The 20,603-nt window shown below is 35.8% G+C and overlaps 1 protein-coding gene across 1 annotated transcript; it reads right to left on the bottom strand.

Annotated features, from left to right (window-relative positions):
• Window positions 1-228: 228 nt before the first annotated feature.
• LOC138330976 (protein pelota homolog) lies at window positions 229-5,820 on the bottom strand. Its single transcript, XM_069278442.1, has 4 exons — window positions 5,634-5,820; window positions 1,098-1,190; window positions 676-826; window positions 229-365 (listed from the first exon to the last, which is right to left on the bottom strand). Exons 1-4 carry the CDS (start codon window positions 5,672-5,674, stop codon window positions 240-242), a joined length of 411 nt encoding a protein of 136 aa, XP_069134543.1. The 5' UTR covers window positions 5,675-5,820; the 3' UTR covers window positions 229-239.
• Between the last annotated feature and the right edge of the window lie 14,783 nt (window positions 5,821-20,603).

The following is a 20,603-nucleotide window of genomic DNA, read 5'->3' as shown; positions in this document are numbered from 1 at the left end:
CCGATCCTCTCCAGAACCACACTGTCCCATTCCTGTTTACTAGTAATAAGTGTATAGAACAGATATAAACCTACCGATCCTCTCCAGAACCACACTGTCCCATTCCTGTTTACTAGTAATAAGTGTATACAACAGATATAAACCTACCGATCCTCTCCAGAACCACACTGTCCCATTCCTGTTTACTAGTAATAAACCTAATGATCCTCTCCAGAACCACACTGTCCCATTCCTGTTTACTAGTAATTAGTGTATACAACAGGTATAAACCTACCGATCCTCTCCAGAACCACACTGTCCCATTCCTGTTTACCCAATGTAAACTTTCTATTCAGCTCCAGGTCAAGGGTGTGATAAGCACCCATCTACAAAAAAAAACATGTCTTTAATCCTGGATTCAAACTTCCTGCTAAAACAGTAACATTTTAGATACAGACTGGTCATAATTACCAATACAATTAGTAAATCATTGTTTGCTTGAACGGAAATGCTACAGGAAGAATTGCAAGATCATGGGAAACCAGTTTTGTTTTACATGCAATCCAAGATAAAAGACTATTTGTTTCTTTGTGCCACCCTAGCTCGAAATACAATGTTATTTAATCAGCCATAGTATGGTAAAATATTGTTTCTATTGCAACTGATCAATATTGAATTGTAACAGTGCCTTCCTACCTTGACATACTGGTTTTCCTGTATATTGCGTCCTCTCACCCTGAGCATACATCCTTGTGTATCAAATTCTATGGCTTCCACATGGATAGTGAGAGTGGTCCTTACTTTGTTTACACTTACACTCCCTGTAGCTGACTCGGTCTGGACTTTTCTAGAAACACAACCGGATAAACAAAATCAATTTCATAAAAGAAATTTGTTCCCTAGAGATCTTCATGTAAAATATTGTATTCAGATAAGATACTATATTGAAAGTGTAACATACATTGTTTCAAGCATGTGTCAAATAAGTGCATGTTGTTTAATTTTGCCTGTTCCATGTCTTGGTTGGTAACTGACGGCTAAAGACTGGCTGATATTACATCTAAGAAGTCCCAATTGCTACAAATTTGACACACGGTACCAATTTACTTTTATTTTACCTGATGGTCGTTGACCTTAAGGAGTCTCCAATGGTTACCAGGTTGTAGGTGTGCCACATGTCCTCATTCTCCTCAGGAATTAGGGTCACACTCCTAAAATATTTTAACATGTAATAAAACAATCTTTATAGCAAATCATTTTCATACCTCTAAAGTCAGAGACCAATTTTTGTCACATGACAATTTTCATCTTCATTCTCACATGTATGATTACACGCAAATTGTATTATATTTAGTGTGATCTATCAAAAACTTATTACAAAAATTTGCATGTAACCATACAAATATACATGTGATGGTGATGTAACCATGCAAATATACATGTGATGGTGACGTAACCATGCAAATATACATGTGATGGTGATGTAACCATGCAAATATACATGTGATGGTGATGTAACCATGCAAATATACATGTGATGGTGATGTAACCATGCAAATATACATGTGATGGTGATGTAACCATGCAAATATACATGTGATGGTGATGTAACCATGCAAATATACATGTGATGGTGATGTAACCATGTAAATATACATGTGATGGTAATGTAACCATGCAAATTTACATGTGATGGTGATGTAACCATGCAAATATAGATGTGATGGTGACGTAACCATGCAAATATACATGTGATGGTGATGTAGCCATGCAAATATAGATGTGATGGTGATGTAACCATGTAAATATACATGTGATGGTGATGTAACCATGCAAATATACATGTGATGGTGATGTAACCATGCAAATATTGATGTGATGGTGATGTAACCATGCAAATATACATGTGATGGTGATGTAACCATGCAAATATACATGTGATGGTGATGTAACCATGCAAATATACATGTGATGGTGACGTAACCATGCAAATATACATGTGATGGTGATGTAACCATGCAAATATACATGTGATGGTGATGTAACCATGCAAATATACATGTGATGGTGATGTAACCATGCAAATATACATGTGATAGTGATGTAACCATGCAAATATACATGTGATGGTGAGAATCGGTACTCCATGTAAATCATCTGCCTGCCAGTAATTATAACTCATTATTGTAATTTACAGTGTTAGGCTATTCAGGTGTTCTTTTTTATTTTTCTAAACACTATTGTACACATCATTAGAACCAGAACATATCAGTAGGTAAAGGAGATTGGAAACCAATACCATTACTTTTGCTGATGGCAAAGGGACCTCAGATTTAAAGTTATTTTTTCTATACATTTTATTGTATTCGTTAAAAAATGTTTTTTTGCATAAATATCGCTCACCTGGTTTGTAATGCCAAGTAATATTCTGAATACAGGTTCATTGTTTCTTTTCTGAAGGAATTATAATATTAACCTCTAAATCCCCTATTGGGCCCCACCCCTCCTGCCCCCAGGGGGTCAGAGCCAAAATTTACACAAGTTCTGTTTCCCCTTCCCCCAAGGATGTTTATGGCTAAATTTGGTCACAATCCAAGCAAAACTCTAGGACAAGTAGCGATTTAAAGGATTTACCTCTAATTCCCCTATTGGGCCCCACCCGTCCTGCCCTGGGGGGGCCAGAGTCAAAATTTATACAAGTTCTGTTCCCCTTCCCCCAAGGATGTTTGTGGCCAAATTTGGTTACATTCCATTCAGAACTCTATGACTAGTAGCGATTTAAAGGATTTACCTCTATTTCCCCTATTGGGCCCCGCCCCGTCCTGCCCCTGCCCCCGGGGGACCAGAGCCAAAATTTATACAAGTTCTGTTCCCCTTCCCCCAAGGATGTTTGTGGCCAAATTTGGTTACATTCCATTCAGGACTCTATGACTAGTAGCGATTTAAAGGATTTACCTCTATTTCCCCTATTGGGCCCCGCCCCTCCTGCCCCCGGGGGACCAGAGCCAAATTTCATACAAGTTCTGTTCCCCTTCCCCCAAGGATTTTCATGGCCAAATTTGGTTACATTCCATGCAGAACTCTATGACAAGTAGCGATTTAAAGGATTTACCTCTATTTCCCCTATTGGGCCCCGCCCCTCCTGCCCCCGGGGGGTCAGAGCCAAAATTTATACAAATTCTGTTCCCCCTCCCCTAAGGATGTTTGTGGCCAAATTTGGTTATATTCCATTCAGAACTCTATGACTAGTAGCGATTTAAAGGATTTACCTCTATTTCCCCTATTGGGCCCCGCCCCTCCTGCCCCCGAGGGACCAGAGCCAAAATTTATACAAGTTCTGTTCCCCCTCCCCCAAGGATGTTTGTGGCCAAATTTGGTTACATTCCATGCAGAACTCTAGGACAAGTAGCGATTTAAAGGATTTACCTCTATTTCCCCTATTGGGCCCCGCCCCTCCTGCCCCCGAGGGACCAGAGCCAAAATTTATACAAGTTCTGTTCCCCCTCCCCTAAGGATGTTTGTGGCCAAATTTGGTTACAATCCATGCAGAACTCTAGGACAAGTAGCGATTTATAGGATTTACCTCTATTTCCCATATTGGGCCCCGCCCCTCCTGCCCCCGGGGGGTCAGAGCCAAAATTTATACAAGTTCTGTTCCCCCTCCCCTAAGGATGTTTGTGGCCAAATTTGGTTACAATCCATGCAGAACTCTAGGACAAGTAGCGATTTATAGGATTTACCTCTATTTCCCATATTGGGCCCCGCCCCTCCTGCCCCCGGGGGGTCAGAGCCAAAATTTATACAAGTTCTGTTCCCCCTCCCAAAGGATGTTTGTGGCCAAATTTGGTTACAATCCATGCAGAACTCTATGACTAGTAGCGATTAAAAGGAAATGTTGACGGACAGACAGACAGACGGACGGACGGACGGACGACAGACATTCTGGCCAGGTGAGCTAAAAATGTTTTTTTTGCATAAATATCAAGTTTATACATGTACATTGTTCAATGGCATGATTTACAGTTCATCTACTGAAGATATTTTGGTATGATTTTGTCACCATTAAAATTTTATTTTATTAATATTTATAATCAATAAAAACATATTTTTTTCTTTAAAAACTTGTGCCCATACCATCTTGAACTTTTGTTACATATCAAACTTAGTATATCATGTTAAATAGTAGATAGCAGAATTGTAGATTTGTTTGTTTGTTTGTTTGTTTGAATAATTTACGTCCTATTAACAGCTAGGGTCATGTAAGGAAGGCCTCCAATGTGTATGCGGTGTGTTGCATGTATGTTGTGTGAGGTGTGTGTTTTGGAAGACTGCGGTATATTCTTGTTGTGTCTTCTTGTATAGTGGAACTTTTGCCCTTTTTATAGTGCTATATCACTGAAGCATGCCGCCGAAGACACCAAGCAACACACCCCACCCGGTCACATTATACTGACAACGGGCGAACCAGTCGTCCCACTCCCTGTATGCTGAGCGCTAAGCAAGAGCAGAAACTACCATTTCTATAGACTTTGGTATGTCTCGGCCAGGGGACAGAACCCAGAGCCTTCCTCACAGGAGCGAACGCTCAACTCAAGGCCAAAAGTGAGGCGGTGCCAAGGGAGGCCTTAGGAAAGATAAAGTCAGTTAGGAAGAAGAGAAAAGATAAGATCCTAAATTTAGTCGCCTTTTACGATCATGCAATAGGGGCAGCTGGTACAATTCTAACGCCCTAGCTGCAGGGCCAGAATTGTAGATACTTGAAGTTTATTTGGAGTTTGCATGCCTTTTTCGTGTGATATCTGTAAAGTCTAACTGTGAACTCTTTTAGATTGCGTCTAAACAAGCACTTGTACAATCCTAGGAATACTCTCCAAGTTATAGTGTTCCATCTGATCGCCATCAATTAATAGATAACTACATGGTTACACATCAGAAGGGTTTAATGGCGTTTTAATTACATGATTACCGAGGTCCTTACTAGAGTCCCTCTGCCAATTAAATGAAGTCATCTATTCTTTGTCTTATATGTTTCTATTAAATCATCAAACTCAAAGCTTTCAAAACAGCCCTCACAACCCTGCCATATTTTTTTTAATCTGTTTATACTTTGAAATATGTTTATATTCAATCTTTGGTATTTAGCACACCACCATATGAAATAATCTTCATCCTGGTTAAGGTGGTCATTTAAAAGCAGAAGTAGAAACAGAAGTTAGAACTAAATTATTTGGTCTAATATGATATCAATTTCATAAATTTTGTGTTTACACAAATAAAATATGTATATAATTGAAGATCATTAGTTCAATATTAGAGGGCATATATTGAATTTACCTACAGACATAACACGAACAAATACGGACGTTACGTAAATGTTACATACATATATGTCCGGTCACTACTGAGGCAGTCGATTGTCTACATTTTATATTGTAACCGATACTGTACATGGATTTGCAGGAAATGTTAAGAGGTAAGGATAACATTTTTAAATAAACTAAAATCCGTTCATCTCCTCTTACATACATATGTGGGAATATGCAAATTTACAATATTCTATCAAGTTCCAAGAAACGTCACCATTGAAAAACGGTCAACCGGCAGGTAGTAAGACTACCGGTACCATGCTATTCACACTACGATTTGACATTTACCCTGAATTATTTTTGTCAATATCTCTGCTGACGAGCTTCATTTTCGTTCTTTTACGATTTAACTAAGTGATGTCATATTTGAAGCCCACAAAAACACCAAACATGTTGATTGTTTCACGTTTGACACATATGAGGCAACATCCTGCGAGCGAAAATTACCGACACGTGTTCTTACGTCGTTATCTATTGGTCCCATGAAAAAACATTGACCAACGAAATACCGTCTTTGAAGAAATCACCATCAGGGGAGAGTATAACCATCGCGCACCTATAGGTTGTATGCTATCAATAATATATAGACGCTTGTTAGCGAGAATTTTGTTTTACATATTTTGACACTACGGAAGACAATTAGGTGCGGAAGAAGATTAGGTCCACGAGTATAAAAATAAATCTGATTTTTCACGTTAGTATATATAACTCGAAATTTTTAATTACTTACCCGAAATTTCGACTTACTACAAGAAAAAAACTATTTTTTATACACATGCATGGCCCTATTCCTCTTTTGCATGACAAACAAAAGAAATAAATTCACAAACACTATAAGTGAACGTTTAAGATATGATCGAGTAATCACTAGAATTTAAAAAAAAACCAATATAACTGATAAGTTGGTTTATTCTTGCACTACACTAAGCTACACTTATCGTAGTGTAGTGCAATCAAGCGTGGGTCACCGACGATGGATATATATATTTCTGTTTTATGCTGAAATCCCAACCTCAATACTCCAGGGGTTACTATCACTGACGTTATATCCACCATGGGCTATCTCATAATAAAACTGGATGCAACAGAGCAGAGGTAATTTAGTTTGATGTACACCGAACGAATCGTATATAACGTTAACGGTGCACTGTAGTTAATTCGTTTGACTGTGTGGCTTTGAAGTGGGGCGTCGCTCTCTCTAAAGGAAGTATTTAGGTGCCTGTGATTGGTAAGAAATTTTTTCTCCTGAGCTGCTTTAGTTTTACTCTGAGATAGTCCAGGATTGGAGATGCCCGAAATCCATGCGTTCATACATTTAAAAATAATTTTTACTCATAAAGACCCGTGATATGTATATAGTAGATGACTAGACAATTTGTCGTATGAGTGATAAATCAGTAACAGAAATCCTACAATTTTTCATTTTAAGTGGTCAAATGTTAGGGAAAACACATCCGAAGTATTGGATATTTGTTTGACCACGAATAAATTCTAGGTCTAACAATCACAATGTGATTTCTTTCTTGTGACTTCAAGCTCGGAATTAGCAGCTACACGTATTTACAGTTCTGACATCACTATCTAAATCTCTGGTATTAACTCACGAAAGTCGTTAATATGTATTGAACAAAATTCTAAAAGAAAACAAAATAGGAAACACAAGATCAATCCGATTTTTAATGAAACTGGTAACGTAAGCAACACAATTGATTTCGACGAACATGTATGATGCAGCATAAATTTGAAAAACAAAGATAAATTACGGATTAGAAACATCTACAGAAGCCCGAACAGTGATAACGCAACAACATCAAATTACAACACCTTTTAATTGATGCACTGAAACGATCAATTAGCCATACTTTAATAACTGAGACTTCAATTTCAAAGAGATCAATTGGAATAACTGTTCTACTTCTGTTACTGAACGTCATCCAGCCTATGAGTTTCTTGAAACGACAAAAGATCTCTTCCTCAATCAGCATGTCCAGCTTCCTACTAGATATAGAGAGGGTCAAACTCCCAATTGCCTTGACTTGATTTTTACCAACGAAGAGGGAATAGTTGATGACGTTGAACATTTACCCGGACTTGGTCATAGTGATCCATGATTTGCTGTTAACTTTTAATCTTAACTTGTATACAGACACAACGATTAAAACCACAGTGAAAAAGAACTATTTCAAAGGAAACTACGATAACATCAAAAAAGAACTAAGAAACAAAGATTGGCATACTCTCCTGGAGGGAAAGGGAGCAGAGGAATCGTGGAAAGCCTTCGCTGAATTTGTATCAATTATAGTAGATAAAAACGTACCAGTGAGCAATGGTAATTACGACCATCCAAAGCAAACAGCCCTTTTAAACAAACTAGCTGGAGACAACATCTAGGATAAGCATAAAAAGTGGTTAAGATATCAACACTGTAGAACATCAGAAAACTGGAATGTATACAAATTAGCGAGGAACAAGGCAACATCCTCCATTAGAGTGTCGAAATAACACTTTGAAGGTAATATAGCCAATCACATAAAAGACAATCCAAAACAGTTCTGAAAATATATACGGTCAAAAAACAAAACAAGACAATCCGTAGGGGAATTGGAGGATTCGAGTGGGAAAAGATGGAGTGACAGTAGAGACAAGGCCAATATGTTTAATGAATACTTCTCTAGTGTTTTCAAAGTTGAACCAGACGGAGACCTACCTACTTTCACTACTAGAAATTTCAACTCTGCATTGGAAAACGTCATCATAACTAAAGAAAAAATCAAATCAGCAATCTTGAAACTGAATCCAAACAAATCATCAGGTCCAGACATATTCCATCCAAAACTGATTTTAGAAACATCTGATGAACTGATTGAGCCACTAGAAATAATATTCAAGAAATCAATAGAAGAAGGAACACTACCATCAGATTGGAAGGTTGCTCATGTAACACCGATTCACAAAAATGGGTCTAGACTCAAAACAGAAAATTATCGTCCAATAAGTCTAACGTCGATACCATGCAAAATTCTTCAACGAATTCTGAAAGATGAAATCACCACTCATATGGAAACAAACGGCTTATTTTCAAATCACCAGCATGGCTTCATGAAAGGGAAATCCTGTGTGACACAACTCATCGAGGTTACCGACTATATTTCCAATGAAATGGATGAGGGGAAAAACGTCGACATCATATACCTCGATTTCAGTAAAGCTTTCGACAGGGTCCCTCACAAAAGATTACTTTTAAAATTGGAAAAATACGGTATCAGAGGAAATGTTTTACATTGGATCAAAAACTTTCTCATTGGAATGAAGCAGCGGGTCTGTATTGACGATGAATTCTCCTACGTAAGTGACGTCACAAGAGGTGTCCCCCAGGGGAGCATTTTAGGGCCAATATTATTTTTAATTTTCGTGAACGACATGCCGGAAGTAGTGCAAACTGTAATTAAAACCGTCGCCGATGACGCAAAATTATTGAAAGGAGTAAGCAACAATGATGACAAAGAGGATCTACAGAGAAATGTTGAGAACATTTGCAAATGGACCGAGACCTGGAACATGCAACTTAATGCCAAAAAGTGTAAACACCTGTGTATCGGTAACTCTAAGGACAACATTAACAATTATAACATCGAAAATGAAGGTCAATACCAAAACTAAATCCGAAAAAGATCCAAGCGTAACTTTTGATAGTAAAATGAAATTTAGTGAGCATGCCTCCAACTGTGCTTCAAAAGCTAACAGATTAACTGGTCTGATCTTCAAATCTTTTACCTACATCGATACAACAATGTTCCTTAACTTGTACAAGTCCCTGATTCGGCCTAATATAGAATATGCATCCTGCATTTGGTATCCTATGTTACTTAAGGATAAAATTGTGATCGAGAATGTCCAGAGGAGAGCGACCAAAAGATTAAATTGATTAACCAACTTATCCTACGAACAGCGACTGAGATCCTTAGGATTACCAAGCCTTGAGTATAGGAGAAAACGTTCCGATCTCATCCAATTTTTTAAGATTATCAACAACATCGATAAAGTCGACAAAGATAAATTGTTTACAATGTCTCCTATCACCTTCACAAGAGGTCACTCTAAAATGATCGTAAAGCCAGTATCCAGACTAGAAGTAACTGAACATCGATTTAACAGCAGAATTGTAGATATTTGGAACAATTTGCCAGAAAATGTAGTGTCTGCAAAGTCTGTGAACTCCTTTAAATCGCGCCTTAACCAGCACTGTCACAATGAACCCTCCAAATTCTCTCCTACTTGTTATAGTGCTACATGATCGATTATTTGATCATATACAATGATACGCCTCCAGAAGTCATAAGGACTTAAATTGGTGTTTTAATTACATGATTACATAACACCAAGAAGCAGATTGAAATACAATGTAGAAAAGAATATAAGACTCTATCATACTTATGAGGTATATTACAAAATCTTGTAAAATTCTCAGCTTGTTGCGAGGCTAGCCGAGGGTTTTACTCAGGTAGTAGAATATCCACATCCTTCATATCCACAAACGGAAGGGTATTTTTTCTCATACCACGATGTTTTATTGTAATTTTAAAATGTAAGATATCCCGCAAAGTTCTAAGAAAACCGCGACTGCTTGCAAGTCACTAGCCTCCATACACACATGAAAATTGTGATACTTTGATATCGCCAATCCCGTTGTTTGCATCTTTTATAGAAAAACCTGCCTATCTTCTAAAAATGTTAGAAATGTTACAGAGAAAAAGAAATCTTCCTGGCACAATGACGTCAGGAGGCTGATCCATGTGTAGCCATGTACTACAATCTTAGGCGACATGAGTGTATTGCAGGGGATAAGCCAAGTATGAGAGTAAATACATTTAAAAGATCTGGATCTACCAACATGGTTTATACTTAACTGCTGCTAGTGAACAGTTTACCGATGGCAAATGTCGGAGCAAAGAAACGACAAACAGGTACCTTAGTTCTGGTAAGCATATATACACAGTACTTTATCGAGTGACTAAATTGCAGCTTCCTTTGACATCTTTGATGAAGGAATTTTAGGTGACTGAAGCCAGACAATCACGTATGAGACGCCCTAAATACCAAGGTGTAGGCAGCATAGGTAAACACCAAGACAGGACGCAACATGTCAGCATAGACTTTCAAGAAGGAAAATCCAGAATCCAGGATGACATATAAAGAACAATAACAGTAGATAGACTAGGTACGAAGTGACGATAGGAAATAAAAGGAGGACATCATTGACCCATGAGGGGAGGGTCGGGGCATCTAACACAGAGGGAAGTTCGTACAATTGAAAAACATGAAAATCAGACACATGTATGCAACACATAGGAGGTGGCAGAATCGGTAGGGAACCCAGCAACTGAAGTAGACAGCGAATGATAGTTAGTGTGTGAAGCCTCAAAGGCTGCAATTTCAACAGAACTCTGTCTACGACATTTTTGACTCCATCCCACTTGATCACGAAGAATGACAGGCGATCCAATATGAGACAGACCAGCCATTGATATTATTCCTTTTTTGTTTCTCAATAGCCCAGCAGCTGCAAAATACAATTGTCTTCAGTTTAGGTTTTATTGGCATACACAACTTAGATAAGTAAACAAAAAAGGCGTGCATTTCATCATGTTCGTGAAGGCCGGAAGGCAATGTAAATTACAGTGGAGTCCTGGATACAGCAAGATAGCCATATACAATGTGTAAATTACAGTGGAGTCCTGGATACAGTAAGATAGCCAAATACAATGTGTAAATTACAGTGGAGTCCTGGATACAGCAAGATAGCCATATACAATGTGTAAATAACAGTGGAGTCCTAGATACAGCAAGATAGTCACATGCAATGTGTAAATTACAGTAGAGTCCTGGATACAGCAAGATAGCCACATACAATGTGTAAATTACAGTGGAGTCCTGGATACAGCAAGATAGCCATATACAATGTGTAAATAACAGGTGAGTCCTGGATACAGCAAGATAGTCATATACAATGATTTGATACCAAACTGTTTGAAAATGTAGTGTCTTTCTGTCAAGATTGAAAACAGGCTTCGCTGAGCAGATTATGTGGAGTGTCATCAGGATCATCGGCATAACTGGCCAGAAAGAAGACGTTTGATAGTGATAGGAAGGATATGTCGAGAAGTTGAGTTGGCATCAATGTGACTGTGAAAGAAAAGAAATGAGCAGTTGACATCGCAACATTAGTTACATCATCCTCGATATTAAAGGGGTTCCGATCACTTATGATCTCTACTCCCCTGGACTATCTCATAGTGAAATTGAAGGCAGCTCAGTGGACAACATTTGACCAATCACAGCCTAGCAAATAATTCCTCTGAAGATTACAGAGAGAGTTTACAGTTATACGGCTCTTTGATGAACATCAAATGACTAAATTACCTGTTCTATTCTGTTTCCTCCAGTTTTACTATGAGATAGTCCAGGGGTGTAGAGATCGTAAGTGATCGGAACCCCTGGAGTATCGAGGATGCAGTTACATCAGTCGTGAATAAAGGTTTGGTACCAAATTAACAGCTTCAAGTAGTGATATATCCTAGCGGATTCTGGGTCGGGACCTGATCACCCCAGTCTGCACACCTCCGGAGATTGTAGTTGACAACACCAGAATAATCTAGGAAGGATGATCCACCCGATGCCATGAAGTACTATCAAAGATTATAAAGGTATCGTTAATTACTATAAAAAAAACACGATGACTTTTCCTATTCTCTCAGATCGGAGTATAGAGAGGTTACTGAACCGAAATGGCTGTTTTCTCCAACTCATCCTTCTGCAAATACAGAAATGTTTCTCTGTTTTACATGTGCATTAAAATAAAAACAATTTCTAAGTTGAAAACTTTTCGTTAGAAATGTTAGTACTGGGACATGTTTTCAGAATACCTAAGATACATCCAATCCTTTGAAGTTCATCACATAATAAACCATTTTTAGCCAATTCAAGTTTATCATGACCAGTAATTCGTCTTGTAAACATTGTTTTTCATTCATTATGAACAAAACTAAGAGGATATTTTCTTACCTTTAACATACGTGTATTACAAATTCCTTCCTGGTTTTGCTTCTTCATAACCATAAGATATTAGCCGTCTAACTTTGTATACGAGCCATCAGAACGCGATCCACATTAAATCCGGGATTAAAATAAAAAAAAAACAATTAGGATAGACTTGAATAAAATACAAATTGCGAAATTGAATCCAACCTTTTATGTCATTATTTTATTTTATTATCATTAAATAAAATATTATTTGAAATGAATTGCAAGTATGGGGCGTAGAGGGTATTTAGTGCGGAAGAAAGTGCGTCTGTGTGAAATGGTCGGTAACAGACGATGTCTGCGGACGAATACCTTTAAAAGAGAACACGAACCATGTGTTCCAGAGTAATAACTACTGATTCACTGAAGTATCACTGAGCTATATTTGGTATTTTAGTATTTGGTTATGATATCAGCTTGTAAATTTAGACCACTTTTGATGATAAAGGTATCCCGATTTAAACACGTAATATAAATAAGAATAACCCGTCCACGACAAGAGCGCGCAATGGTTCATGTTCTTGACACTACTAGGCTGAAAGTGAACATCGCCAGTGTGTATCTTGTTGAAGACACTGACCTTTATTTACATTTAGTGCTACACCGTAATGTATGTACATATCTGTATGTTTGATTAATTTATTAAAGATAATCAATAGCGGAGTTAGCGTTGTCAGTTACAAACTAGGAAATCGACACGCTTTATCAAACAAACATAGCTTTTCTCGGTACATAATTAACCACTCGTTTACACAGAATGTCGATTTGTCATTGTAGAACAGCTGATTGAACAATTAAAACACTTTTTATCGGGCCAGCCAATAGGTGTTGGAATGTAACACATAACCTTCGCAGCCACTGAAACAGGTCTATGCCACCGAAAGGTGTTAATTATGTTCGGGTTCAATATCCAGGTATTTCTCAGGTGAACGTTTCAGTAACAATGTGTTCCAGCCTCCCGATAGTTAGTTTAGTTAACATACACATGATTTTAATAATTAAACATCTCCTTTCTGTAATCAACTTATCGTACCCACGTGTAAATGACCAGCACAAGAGGTATTCAAAGATTGTAGCGATGTAAAATAAGTAGGTTAGTTTTCATTTCTGTCCAATGGCTTGCTTACGACAATGTTATTGTCTACATCGAAAATAAATTGGTTACAAAACAAGCCAACATTCTCTTCTATACAAAATCGACTTTATCTATTTCTATAAAGTTCCTACCTCGGCTGCATCTATTGTTTCTCTAAATAGTAAATAGATATAATAAATAAGATAGATAATTTGAGGTCCATTAGATAAGCCACGAAGCTGAATAAATTGATTCAAATGGGTGTGATTCATATTGGTTCCCTGTGTGGTTAAATTTTCTATAAACGGAATGAAAATTTACACGTCATACTGATATGTTGATCTTATAATTGTATTAAAAAATCTGCCTCTCCATACTCATTCAAATGAACAAACACATATTTTCAAAGTTATTTAAGTTGACGTTTTTAAAAATAATGTTTGATCAGAAAATCAGTGGCGTATAAATTTTATTCCTTCTAAACTCGAGGCCTCCTTTCCCCTAAAATGTCGTAACATGCGATTGCAATCCTTCTTAACAATCTAAAATTGACAAGGACGTACTCCCAAGGTGTCTCTTTTAATGTTGTTTATATACATTGTAATATTTAAAAAAAAGCAAGTTAATCATTAAGGACACAGATGCTATTTCAAATAAGTTTTAACACATTCTCTTAGGTTTGGTAACATATCTAGGCTATTTTCTTTATGTACATGAATCCTATCTGCTGTTTGAATTCGAAATAAAATCAGTTGAATTGAATGGCTACGGTACTGTACAGTGTACACCAACTTTGTTTCGCGGCTACTAAATTTCGCGATAATCCATTTCAAAACGAGTACGCGAAGATAAATATTCGCAAATCTAATAATTAAATGGTAATTCTTATCAGTATAAGTGATATAGAAAGTAAATCGTGAAGACAAACTTTCATGAATTTAATTGGATTGCGATTTTTTTACAGTAAACCGCACGTCAGAGAACGTTGGTATACAGTATTCGACTGTTGGAATTGTCTGGGCTTTAATTCTGTAAGTCAGGTGATGAAAAGTCAAATAAAAAAATATATGGAAGGGAATTCTCCACGCTATATATGCTATAAAATAACATTAAATCTGCTAGGATATCAGATATCATGTGAGACGACACTCTTATGATGTAGATGACAGCCACATCTGTTTATAGACACCTGTTTATAAGGAGTTCAGTTCCTTTGTTAACGAGTAACTTGATATTCTCCTCTTCGCATGGTATGGTATCATTTTCAAAGAAGGTCGAAAAATGATCTTATTAGTTACAGTGCTTTAACACAAAGACAAAGTAATGAGGGTGTGAGTGAATATAAAGCAATGCAACACAGAAAACAATGTCTTTGGCAATTATTTTCCAGAAAAGAATTAGTTCCATATTCCAGTAGTGTCTATGTTTTATCTGACTTAAGGAAAAATATATCAACTGGTTATGTGCTGTACGAAATGCACTATTATGTTTGGAAACTAGAAGATGAAGTAATGATATAGATGTCTTGTTTAAAGAAATAATTAATTTGATTTATTGTGCAAAAGTACGCACGCATATTTGACTTTCATTATTTGACCAAACTTAGAAATTCTACTATGTTATATTACGATATTGCGTACTCTCTCACCTAGTAAAGACTCAAGCCACGGTCTTGGTCCCCATTAATCATCCATCACTATCCGTTTGTTTGTCAATCAACTAAGGTTTATTAAGAGTAAGTCTCTTAAGTATCGTATTTAAGGTAAATTTAAATATTACTCGGGTTTTTTAAGTATAGGTTTGTGGTGATATGTCAGTTGTGCATGTGAAAACTTCTTTTTGTTCTTGCTGATTTGATGTCTCTTAAGTATCGTATTTAAGGTGAACTTTAAATATTACTCGGGTTTTGTAATAGTTTGTGGTGATATGTCAGTTGTGCATGTGAAAACTTCTTTTGTTTTTGCTGATTTGATGTCTCTTAAGTATCGTTTAAGGTAAATTTAAATATTACTCGGGTTTTGTAAGTATAGGTTTGTGGTGATATGTCAATGGTGCATGTGAAAACTTCTTTTTGTTTTTGCTGATTTGATGTCTCTTAAGTATCGTATTTAAGGTAAATTTAAATATTACTCGGGTTTGTAAGTATAGGTTTGTGGTGATATGTCAGTTGTGCATGTGAAAACTTCTTTTTGTTCTTGCTGATTTGATGTCTCTTAAGTATCGTATTTAAGGTGAACTTAAATATTACGCGGGTTTTGTAAGTATAGGTTTGTGGTGATATGTCAATGGTGTATGTGAAAACTTCTTTTTATTTTTGCTGATTTGATGTCTCTTAAGTATCGTATTTAAAGTGAATTTAAATATTACGCGGGTTTTGTAAGTATAGGTTTGTGGTGATATGTCAATGGTGCATGTGGAAACTTCTTTTTATTTTTGCTGATTATATGTCGCTTAGTATTGTTTTGTAACTGTCACATACAGCTACACGTTTTTCAACTTATGTGAAGCGCTCTTCCTGTCCATGTCGCTATCCACGAAATGGTAACTTTTTTCTGACAAATAAAGTATGAAACATATTCAATTTTTATAATTTTATTTGCATCATGATACAAATGTATATGGCACTCATATTGCACAATTGCATGAGATAATGAAACATGAAAATCTCAAGGGAAAAATATCACAGCGCATATGTATGGCAAAGCGGTCAGTTTTACTGATAAAACAACATATTTCGAATTTTTGTTAACATGAGTTACACAAAATTACCAAAAATATCTCAAACATAATATACTACTTATTCGTCGCCGATCTAAAGATATAGCTACCAATTATGATTCTTAATTAGTTTTAAAGTGACTAGTAAATAACTGGAGACAGAAAATCAGAAAATTTTGGCATTTTCGTGAAAATTCTAAGACAAGATAATGAATAATAAGAATCTTAAGTAAATTGGAATGCTATCCGGAAAAAGTGAAGCCATTTCATTGATTTGCCGTATAAATCAGGCTTAATTTGTTGTTTAAATATAAGTATTTTTCTTTTGACAACAATATGAAGTAATTCCATCCAAATGAAAACAAAAAGTGAAAACAAAACCAATGACATATTAGTTTGATTGACAACAATATAAAATGATCAATGTAAGAGAACAATAACGTTACAGTATTAACTACACAAGCTCAGTATTACAAACATACCTGTATTATGGCATTTAAACATCAATATGAAATTGCACCGGATTGCGTTCTTAAATAAAATAAGAACTTTGAGAATAATAAAAATTCTAAACGTACATATCTTTTATAAAAACCTCTTGGATAAATCTTGACATACAAACGATTAAAAGTAAAAAAAAAAAAAAAACCACACACAACTTATATTATATCTGTAAAGTATTACAAAATGATATATGACAGCACCATGATACAAAATTTGATGTCGGAATGTGAATGATATAAACTGATACAGTAGTACACACTGTTTGAATATCCTGAATCAGAGTTACAGAAACCGTTTATTTGTCTTTGCAGGAATGTTAAATGTTCACCGGAGGAATTAATTCCTTGCTTACTTTCTCTTCTTGGTGTATCCGTATCTATATCCGTGCCATGGTTAACATTCATCAATATTCATTGTCCTGAAAGGTTAATGATATTTCCACATCAACTTCGCGATGTTCAGTCGCTATGGAAACGTGTGTAGGTGTCCAAGTTATGGTATGTATGTGATTATGTGTTTGATGACACAATGCATATCTTAATGTCGTCTGCTCAGGAATATCTTCTCCTTTTTCCCGTAATAAATCCCAAGAATTACATTTTGAAGAATTGTTCATTACATATTCAATGTATTTTCACTTCTTTTTTTCCTTCTTGTAAATGCAGTTCTGTTCAATGATTGACAAAATAGTTTGTCCTCCTCTGATGTTTCACATGACTAGTTTGAATCCCCGGAAAGGAATGGACGGAATGACATCACCAAAACTGTAAGAAACAAAAGTGAGGATAAGAAATTTAACCATAGTACATGTATACGCAAAGATAAAATGCTTAATGTTGACTAATTTCTTTCGAACTATTATATCAATAAGATAAAACATTATTTTTTGTGCATTTTAAAATATGTAAAGCAGTATACTATTGTAATTATTAATTTATTTTGATATTGGTCAATGATGCTTACCTTTTTTAGGATTTGTTTTCAGTTTGGTTTCACCACTTTCACCATAATCTTGAATTTATTTTGAAACTCAGTGACGACGTATTGAAACAAGAACTGAGAGAAGTCCAACACCAACTCGGAGTTGGTTTGTGAGTACTCTCTGTCCATTTCGTCCCCAATACTTCGTAGCCTGTCTGCTACATCCCTTATTACCACCTCCTGTGGGCGAGATAGTTTGTCTTCCTCACTGTTTCCTTTCATTTTGACGCCTGAAGTTTTAAAATCCTCGAAATATCAAATTCAAAAATTTGAATATTTTGTCATAGCAAGTCGCTAAGCACGGCTAGAATGAATAAGCTTCCACCTCCCGTGCAGGCAAATTTGCTTTTAATAGCAGCTCTCTTTGCGCGTGTGTATTTAAAAGAAATCCCTACAATAGAGAACGGATTTGATTGGCTGGCGTGTGGGTAATTTCCATTTCACCTGATTTGGCCCTGTGCCTAACAAGGTTTTCGCTGGGTATATCATTGCTTTGGGTATTGACCTCTTCTGTGTAGACCTGACCAGCGACCACGACTCGGTGTTAAGCTGTGCCGAGAGCGTTTGGAGTTGGCAACAGTGTTCAGGGAACACTGACTCAACGTGTGTATTAATGTATACGTAAATAGTCGATATAGGCTTTTAAGTGGGTATAAAAGTTCTAATTAATTAGTCAAATATCTTTCAGATGTATTCGTATATCAACATCAATATGTATTATTTATGTATAATGTATTTCCACCGAAAATAAAGACCAATATTTGTACAAGCCCTTTTGAGAGTACCTATATTGCAACATTAGTAACCTATATCATTATGTGATCGACCATCTGCAGTATGGAGATTTATTTTAGGAATATGGATCTTGGTCATTTCAACGAACGGTTTTCACACAAAACCCTGACATTTTGTTTTGACAGAGCTTGGCACCTTCTATTGTACATGTTATAAAGCGAGTCATTGAAATGGATATTAACACCTTGATTGATAGCAGGGTTGCTGACCGTTATTTAAACTGCACAATTGTATGATAACTTCTGGCTTTAGTCAATCAGTATATTCAAAATATGTAATGACACCGCACAACTGTTACAACAGCTTTTCAACAAAGAGTTGCATCTAATTACAGGTAGATTTAATATTTAGAGATTACGGAATTTGCTGCGTGAAGGGCGTTATAATATAATGTGCCTATCGCTCTATAATTCTCAAGATTGTAAAAAAATATGAACTATTAACTATAGTACACCATTTACTATCTCACTCATTTTTGACGTTTATTTTAGATCAAATTCCAGTTGGTTTTGGTTCCTCTCTATCAGCAAACCTTTTATGCTTTTTGCGTCTTTGATAAGCATTGGAGAGACAAAATTATTGTTATATTAACTAATCTAGTGTATTTTTTCTTTATATAAAATGTACAAATTCTGTGCAATTTGGTTACATTTAGCTTGTATAAGGCTACACATATCTAATACAACATTAGCTTTATTCACGTATTTAAAAAAAATCAAATTTACGATTTTTCAAAATTATTCATTGCAGTGAAAAAAACTGATTGCAAGGTTAACATAACACCAGTGCTTAATTGCATCAGATATTTCAGCATGGTTGTACATCGGAAGCAATGCATCGTTGACAGTCCGTAATCATTTGTCCATGTTGTAGTACATTAACTTTAGTATACGCCACTGTCCAGTCTATAGGTCATTGCCCCGACAAGGTGTTGAAGTTAGTACTCAACTGACCACAGTATAAAAGGCAGATAATCCATGTATTTACATGAATATACTTACAGACACATTGTAATCCCCCAAAGTGTGTAATGTCGCTGATTCTGTAATTACTGCAGTACTAAATACCATATACAGGGTAATTATAGCTTAATACTTTTTACAAGAATGAGTTTAATTCTGTTGGAGATATAATTTAACACGCGCAAAGTAAACAAGAGTTATATATATACATGTATAACTATGTTTTGAATATTTAAAAAGGTAATCGAATTAGAACGTGAATGACATCCGATAAGGACCAACAATCCCGTGATATTTCCTTTATGTGTCTTATCGATGAGTAAAGTTCTTAAAGTGTAGCTATTTTAAAGACACATAGCTTTATTCAGAATGCTTATAGTGTATTTATAATTCAACAATTTATTTTAATTGGGGCACTTGGAAGTAATGACAAACCTTATATTGATTAATATTAAACTAATTTATCATTGAAAATTTCATCGGTACAGATCATAAATAAAGGAAATAATAATAAAAAGATATTTGTTCTTTGAAACACGGAAGAGAAGAGAATTTTTGAAGATAAAAAATAAGATGAAAACATTTAAAGAGTTGTTACGTAATCGAGACGATAATTGAGGCAATGATTTGTCTTAAGGTAATTATGTCCAAGACCATTACAAATCTAGCTTAAACAAGGACCTTGAATCTTCAATCAATCGGATTTAAACTAGAATCACCGCGTTTACGATCTCAAACAAAATAGCCGAGCTGCTCCTAATGGAAATACACTCGAGTATTGTTAAAACTGATAATTTTATCTCGACAAAATATTTTTTTGTCTAAGCGCTGATTTATTTTTCCCAAAAATCTATCTATCCTGTATTTATTATCCTAGCATCCCATCGCAATAATGAATAACGGCAAAGGAAAAAAAAGGAAAAAAGGAAAAAAGGCTAGTTGGTGTTATTGTCGATTTTTATAGTTTTGAATATGCTGTTATAGCTAAAATATGGCGTCGTTAAAATGGAGAGGAAAAAAACACGCGTTAAAGATTGAAAATATCTTTGAAAGAAAATATCGGAAAATATATTCGTATATTTTTTAAATATCGTTTTATTAATTTTTCAATCACGCCTTTTATTTTGCTATTTCCATATGCTT

The sequence above is a fragment of the Argopecten irradians genome, chromosome 9 (genome assembly GCF_041381155.1).
Source record: "Argopecten irradians isolate NY chromosome 9, Ai_NY, whole genome shotgun sequence".
Lineage (NCBI taxonomy): Eukaryota > Metazoa > Mollusca > Bivalvia > Pectinida > Pectinidae > Argopecten > Argopecten irradians.
This window is presented reverse-complemented; position numbering and strand designations above follow the sequence as displayed.

Coding starts and splice junctions, on each gene's coding strand:
- LOC138330976 (XM_069278442.1), bottom strand. CDS start 5,674: ATGAAGCTCGTCAGCAGAGATATTGACAAAAATAATTCAGG. Junction 1,191..5,633: donor ATTGACAAAAATAATTCAGG/GTAAATGTCAAA, acceptor AAAATATTTTAG/GAGTGTGACCCTAATTCCTG. Junction 366..675: donor AGGAAAACCAGTATGTCAAG/GTAGGAAGGCAC, acceptor TTTTTTTTGTAG/ATGGGTGCTTATCACACCCT.